Here is a 7,945-nt window from a genome sequence, read left to right as displayed (position 1 = left end):
CTCCCCCCCCCTCCCCCGTCTCTCCTCCCCTGCAAAAAAAAAAAAAAATTAAAAAAAAAAAAAAAAAAAGCAAAATCCAGAGCACCTGGGCAGCTCAGCCAGTTAAGTGTCCGACTTCAGCTCAAGTCATCATCTCACAGTTTGTGAGTTTGAGCCCCATGTCAAGTTCTGTGCTAACAGCAAGGAGGCTGGAGCCTGCTTCAGATTCTGTGTCTCCCTCTCTCTCTGCCCCTCGCCCATTTGCATTCTCTCTCAAAAATAAATAAACATTAAAAAAATTAAAAATAAGCAAAATCCTGCTGTATAGGATTATTATGGGAATTAACAGGAGAATTCATTCATTTAGCAAAGATTTGTTAAACCATATACACCAGGCCCTAAACCTCTCAATGAAATAATGTAAGTAAATAGCTTTCCTTTGTACCTAGCACACCAATAAATACTCAACAGGTGGTAGCTGTTATTATTATATATCTACACATGAAAAGAAAAGGAATGTAGACAAGTACAGTAAAATTGCATTATATTCCATGGCTCATTACTACATACACTTGGGCCAAATACACTCCAAAAAGGCCAAGCATAATGTAGTAAAATGAAAGCATACATTCTAAATACAAAATAGGGTGGATACTGTCTACACCCAACCAGGATGAGAGAGTAAAGGGGGAAAAAAGAACTTAGCGGCTTCCTCAAGACTCCTCATCCTCCCCACGTGCAGATGCCAGGGTCACCACCAACACCAACACTTCTCATCTGTTCTGCCATCTGCCAGAGTGATGGAGGAGCTGGGTACAGGGCCAGGTCTGTCTGTGCTGGCTGCTTTGGCAGCTCTAGGAGGAGTAGGAAGAAAGAGGAAGGTAGGTGGAGGTGTACACAGGACCTATCCTACCAGAGCAAACATACCTCATCGGGCTGGTTCAGGTCCTTCAAGTGCAGATCTTGAATGAGGTACTCCACAATGCGTACATTATTGTTCTGAGCTGCAAAGTGGAGGGCATTCATTCCATCCTGAAGAGAGCCAAGGTAAGGGACATAATTACACAACGATCTTAAGACTTCCCCAACCCACATTGGTACAGTGAGGACTATTTTCAGGAGTGACCCACATACCCACCTGATTCTTGGCTCTCTGGTCTGCTCCAGCTCTAACCAGCATAAGCATGATCTCAAGACTTCCAGACCAGGCTGCAAGGTGAATTACTGTCAAGCCGTGCTTCCCCAAGAAGAGAAAAGACAAGTATCACTTGGATGAGCCACAACACATTATTTCAGTCAACAAAGACCAAGTTAATACTGAAATGTTGAAAATGAAGAAATAGGGAGAAAATTGGGGAGAGGAATACATTTTAAATGGTGCAAGGACAAGTGGTTCTCCATAGGGAAGAAAATAAAATCAAATCCTGTATCATATTATACATGTAAAAAAGCACACAAAAAGTACATATATTACAAGAAATTCTAGACTGTAAGACACAGTGTCTTGATCTACAAGTTACAAAAGGAAAGACTGATGATGAAGTCAATAAATAGATTTTTCAAAATGTATCTTAATAAACATAAGTGGTTACTTTCTCTAATACATGAAGCCTCTTACAAATCAACAAGAAGAAGGCAATTAAACCAATTGAAAAAGTGTACCCCCAAAAAGGTGCTCTCTTAAGGTATTAGTGGAAACGAACCACTTTGGTTTCAGCAATTTGGCAACATCTACCGAAATTTTAAATTCAACAAGGAATTCCACTACTGGGAATCTATCCCTTGAAAATGAGTTTTAGGACCTAATGTTATATAAACAAGGATATTAACTGTAACCCTTAAAAATGTGAGCAAAGGTAAATGTCCATTAATAATAGGAATGCTGAACACATTAGGGAACAGTGACACCACATCAAGCAGCCATAAAAAAATGAGTTGGAGGGGCACCGGGGTGGCTCAGTGGGTTAAGCATTTGACTCTCAATTTCAGCTCAGGTCATGATCTCAGGTTCATGAGACTGAGCCCCACATTGGGCTCTGTGTTGACAGTGTGGAGGCTGCTTGGTATTCTCTCCCTCCCTCTATCCCTCTCTCTCTCTCTCTCTCTCTCTCTCCCTCCCTCCCTCCCTCCTCTTTCTCTCAAAAATAAATAAACATTTTAAAAAGGTGGGTACATAGGTAGATAGATACTCAATACGTAGATGGATATGGTTATGAGTATGAGGAAAGGTACAGATATAAACACACATACTCTGCATTGTTAAATGTAGTCACTGGAGAAGGAGTATGTACACAAAAAAGAAAAAACAGAGAAGACTGAAGTTATAAAAAGAATCCCAATATATATACCTTATTTGAAATATTTTCTCCATATAAAATAATATAGGTGCATATGTGCATGAAACAGACTATCAAAGACTTTATCAGGAAACTTTAGGGATGCTATAGGCAGTTAGACTCATATACTGAATGCGTAGGAGAAAAGTGTGAAAGGAAATAGCTAACAGTTAACATTGGCTATCTCAGTCGGATAAAGGGTTAGTATCCAAAATCTATAAAGAACTTATCAAACTCAACACCCGAAAACCAAATAATCCAGTAAGAAATCGGCAAAAGGCATGAACATTTTTCCAAAGAAGACATCCAGATGGCTAAGAGACACATGAAAAGATGCTCAACATCCCTCATCATCAGGGAAATATAAATCAAAACCACAGTGAGATACCACCTCATACCTCTCAGAATGCTAAAATTAACTCAGAAACAACAGATGTTGGCGAGGATGTGGAAAAAAAGAGGAACACTTTTGCACTGCTGGTGGGAATTAAAATGGTACGGCCACTCTGGAAAACAGTATGAAGTTTCCTCAAAAAATTAAAAACAGAGCTACCCTATGACCCAACAATTGTACTACTAGGTATTTATCCAAAGGATACAAAAATGCTGATTCAAAGGGCACACACATCCCAATGTTTATAGCAGCACTATCAACAATATCCAAATTATGGAAAGAGCCCAAATGTCCATCAACTGATGAATGTATAAGGAAGATGTGGTCTCTGTGCATGTCTGTGTGTGTGAATGTGTATATATATACACACCATACATGTATATCTATACACACATGCACACACACACACACACACACACACACACACACACACACGGAATATTACACAGCAAGCAAAAAGAATGAAATCTTGCCATGTGCAACAAAGTGGATGGAACTAGAATCTATTATGCTAAGCAAAATAAGTCAGAAAAAGAGAAATAGCCTATGATTTCACTCATATGTGGAATTTAAAAAACACAATTGTAAGCTAAGGATAAGATGCATGGCCCCGATGCTAAGAGCTCCAGGTTCAAAGTGGGTGGCATCCCCGAATCTTGGGAACAGGCACACTAGATGAATGGAGGATCTAGATGTAAACAAAGAATCCCAGGTGGAGGTGGTACTTTGGGGATAATGATAGGCATTAGCTGTCCGAGCTTCTTATTGATGGGAAGCTCTTCCTGGGCAAATATTCCCCAGGGGAAGTTATTGACCTTCTTGCTTACGACCAGACTGGTGCTAAGGCCAGACTGTCACTGACTCTGGGCCTTTTACACTTTACAGAGCATTCTGTACAACTGTGAGTGTAATCCATGACACATGCTCACAAACTGCCCTGGGCATGTCAGTTTCGTGTCACAAGACATAGTATTATGAACTTTTCTATGGGGAAATTTACATCTGTGAGCAGTGATTCTTTGCCTGTGAGGAATGATGACTCCACTTGGAATTTATGGCTTCAGAAGTTCCTGTTGTTGGCAGTTTGAATTCCTGACTCTTGGATTTTATGATTAGTGCTTGAAATCTCTGAGTGTTGCCTGCTTTGAAATTAAGCATGACCTCTTAGGAAAAAAAGAGCTCCTATCAAAATGTGATTCATCTCCTATAAAAAATATTTCTGACCTCTTTTTTGGTCATATAGAAAATGGATTTAGTATTAATGAATATAGAGCATTCATGTGTAGAGAAAGGCAATTGAGGAGTGAATTGTATTCAGGGCACATTTTTTGAAGAACCTCAACTAGTTATTGTACATCATTGTTCCTTGGGAAAAAGAGTGCAGAAATTAGTAAGCATTTTTTTCATTCTGGAATTACAAATATTTAAATAGACGAATTCACCGGGTAGTGTGACAGGTGAAATGTAAATTTTATAAAGTACGTACATTGTGTCAACAGTGGCACTATGACATTTTGGCCAGGTGATTTTTTGTTGTGGGAGGCTGTCTGGGATTATAGGATGTTTTGCAGTTATCTCTGGCTTCTACCCATTAAATGCCAATATCTCCCCTCAGCCACGGCAATTAAAAGTATCTCCAAACATCTCCAAGTATTTCCTGGGAACAAAATTGACAACGCCCCCCCTTCAAGTTGAGAACCGCTAATTTAGAGTTACACTTCAATAATATGGGACTTCCTTTTTCATTTCTCCACACTTGTACTTTCCTGAGAAGAAGAGAATACATTAATGTAATTCCTGGGGCAGCCAAAATAAATGCCAAAAGGCTTATGCTCTTTACAAATGGAGGTGCCCCTGCAGACCCTCATTCCTTGTTTATTTACTCATATTGTATACATTTAGCAAACTGGTTTCCTAGGTTACAAACACAGTTGATTACAAGATCCAAATAAGATGTGTGAGAAGAATTAGTTTTATTTATTTATTTCTTTAATTTTTTTTTTACATTGATTTATTTTTGAGAAACAGAGTGAGACAAAGCGTGAGCGGGGAAGGGGCAGAGAGAGAAGGAGACACAGAATCTGAAGCAGGCTCCAGGCTCTGAGCAAGCGGTCAGCACAGAGCCTGATGCGGGGATCGAACTCACAAACTGTGAGATCATGACCTGAGCCGAAGTCGGACGCTCAACTGACTGAGCCACCCAGGCACCCCATGAGAAGACTTAGTTTTAGAAGGCACTTTAACAGAGTAATAGATGACTTTTTGCCAGGGATAAAAGGAAACAGAAAAGCAGACATATTACTTATAGATAAGGAACCTGAAAGTGAGCATTAACTAGGTCACAGCACTTGAAAGTAACAGAACCAGAATTGGAGGTCAGTTTCTTCTGATTTTACATATCATACTCATAACGTTTGCTCTATATTACTTGTCTAACTTGGGGCCTAGAATGCAGGTCCCAGTTTTCCTAGTTCAGCACCCTCCATTCCACCTTCCTGAGACAGCCAATTTTTAATTTAGTTTTTTTAAAAAAATTGTTAATATCTATTTATTTTTGAGAGAGAGAGACAGAGCATGAGTGGGGGAGGGGCAGAGAGAGGGAGACACAGAATCCAAAGCAGGCTGCAGGCTCTGAGCTGTCAGCACAGAGCTGGATGCAGGGCTCAAACCCACAAACCGTGAGATCATGACCTGAGCCGAAGTTGGATGCTTAACCAACTGAGCCACCAGGATGCCCCTATTTTTTTGGTTTTAAATGGAACTTTTATTTTTATTTTTCCCCATGTATTTATTTATTTTTAATTTTTAATTTTTTAAACTTTATTTAAATCCAAGTTAGTTAACAGTCAAAAGACTGTACACCCCTCAAAGCAGGGACTGTATGTCTTGCCAATGCTTCCTGAAACAATTACCTGGGAATCTTGTTAAATCACAGATTCTGATTCAGGAGGTCAGGGGTGGGTCTGATTCTGCATTTCAAGCTCCCAGGAAATACAAGTGTTTCTGTCCCAGGACTACACTTAGGAGTAATAAGAACTTAAATGGTGTTGAATTCCCAGCAGTTGGCATTGAGACTTACCCACAGCAGGCAATGAATAAATACTGATGGGGAAGGGGTTTGATTTTTGGCTCTTTGCAAACAGGTGTTAGAGCTTAGAAGACACAGCTGCCAAATCAAACTCAGGGGTCATCACCCAAATAAAGAGACGGCCAGGTTTGACCAAACACAGCACTGCTTGAATTATAAAAGAATTTTATTGGTTATGTACTAATGCCACTGTGAATAATTAAGTTAGTTACAGAAATATTAAACTTAGTGAAACTTTCAAGGTGGACTACAGAGATACATCAGAAATACATACACACACACTCTCACAAGGCCAAGTTACAAAAAGCTGATGTTAGCTTCCAAATGTACATTTGGAAAAGCCTCAAAGAGAATAACTTGGTAAAACATCTCTTCAACATTTCAGGAACAAGTGACTTATACTCTGACAGAAACCAGCAGTGTATTTAATATATTAGAAACACGGCAATCCTCAGACATGCTTTTTAAAGGAAAAGATGCTGTCAACCTGGGCAATGGATGCATAAATGTTTATTGTACAATTCTTTCCCCTTTTATAGTACATTAAAGATTTGGGGTTATGGTCCTGGGTAGAATGGAGTAAGTATACTGCTCCTGGTCTCTCTCACCAAATGTGACCAAAATCTCCAGAAAGAGTGCATGGCACAGCTATTTGAGGACTCTGGGAAGCAAATAATAGCAAGTAGATTGGGGAAGTAAACCAAAACTCAAAATATAAACAATGAGGGTTTTCGGATTTGTTTTGTTTTTGTTTTCCTTCCATACCTTCCAGGTTGAACTCAAGGCAGTGCAAGTCACAGAAACGTGTCCTGGGCACAGACACAAAGAGCTAAAAAAAAAAAAACAAAAAAAACAAACCCTCTTTCTGGTCTGCGGAGCAGAAGGGGGATCCTGCAAGAAAGAGAAAGTAGGGGAAATACTGTTTCTTTTTTCTGTTCTGGCTCTGCTGTACACAAGCCTCCTTCCCAAAGCTGGAACCCTGTGGTAGAAGAGGTAGCAGTAGCAGGGACTGGGAAAGCACCTAAAACTGACCGAGAAACTATGGTCAGAAGAGCAGGTAGGGTGGTGACTCAAGTTGCTTGTTTTCCTCCCTTAGTTGCAGAGGCAGACCTAATTGTGGGAAGCACATAGCAGAGCTGAGAGACTACATACACCCTCAACTTTCTAGCAGCACACCAAGAAAAGGGGGAGAGGGGCCCTGGAGCTGGGAAAAGTGGGGGTGATGATTCCAGAGAGGGGGAAGCTCAAGAAAGTGGCCCATAAAGATGTGTGTGTGGCCGCACCCTGACCCTTACATGGACCTGACCCTAAGCAGCATGCCAAAGGCCTGGAATGGTGAACTATGGGGCAGACCACTGCACAGGTCTCAGAATGGGCCCTGGATGGTACATATGCAGGAAAGGTCCAAAGTACTGAAAACTGAAGTGACACTGGCGTCAAATGAGGAGGAAATGGGTCCTCCATATGCAAGAAAAAAACAAGAATCTTGACCTATTCCTCATACCTTATAATTAACTCAAAATGGACAACAGATCAATTTTGTTTTTAGTTTTTTAATTTTTATTTTTTTAAAGATTTTATTCCTAAATCATCTCTTCACCCAGTGTGGAGCTCGAACTCACAAACCCAAGATCAAGAGTCCAATGCTCCACCAACTGAACCAGCCAGGTGCCCAAAAATGGACAACAGATCTAAATGTAAAACACACAGCTATAAAAATTTTAGAAGAAAAAATATGAGAAAATCTTCATGACCTTAAGTTAGGCAAGTCATTCTTGGTGGTTTTTTAATTATAGGTAAAGTGTACTTCATCAAAATTAAAAACTTTTGCTCTGTAAAAAATGTGGGAAAATATTTGTAGATCACATATCAAACAAAGGACTTGTATCCAGAATATATAAATAACTCTCAAAACTGAACAATAAGAAAGCAAAAAACCCAATTTAAAAAATATATTCAAAATATTTGAATAGACACATAATCAAAGAAAATATACAAATAGTAAATAACACAAGAAAGATGCTCACTATCATTAGTCATTAAAACCACAATGTGATGCCAATACATATTTATTAGAAAGGCTAATTAAGGAGTGGCGCTTGGGTGCTCAGTCGGTTAAGCGTCTGACTCTATTTTGGCTCAGGTCTT

At 39.6% G+C, this 7,945-nt stretch overlaps 1 protein-coding gene across 1 annotated transcript in view; it reads right to left on the bottom strand.

The window, feature by feature from the left end:
* ANKDD1B (ankyrin repeat and death domain containing 1B) overlaps positions 1-7,945 on the bottom strand; it is a 70,432-nt gene that overhangs the window by 46,223 nt on the left and 16,264 nt on the right. The window contains exons 4-5 of the mRNA XM_049649665.1: positions 1,118-1,216; positions 907-1,011 (exon numbers count right to left, since the gene is read on the bottom strand). Of these exons, the coding sequence (XP_049505622.1) occupies positions 907-1,011; positions 1,118-1,216 (204 nt within the window). The remainder of the gene's footprint in view (positions 1-906; positions 1,012-1,117; positions 1,217-7,945) is intronic.

Source organism: Panthera uncia, assembly GCF_023721935.1.
Source record: "Panthera uncia isolate 11264 chromosome A1 unlocalized genomic scaffold, Puncia_PCG_1.0 HiC_scaffold_17, whole genome shotgun sequence".
Classification (NCBI taxonomy): domain Eukaryota; kingdom Metazoa; phylum Chordata; class Mammalia; order Carnivora; family Felidae; genus Panthera; species Panthera uncia.
Note: the sequence above shows the minus strand (reverse complement) of the source record. Positions and strands in the feature narration are given on the sequence as shown.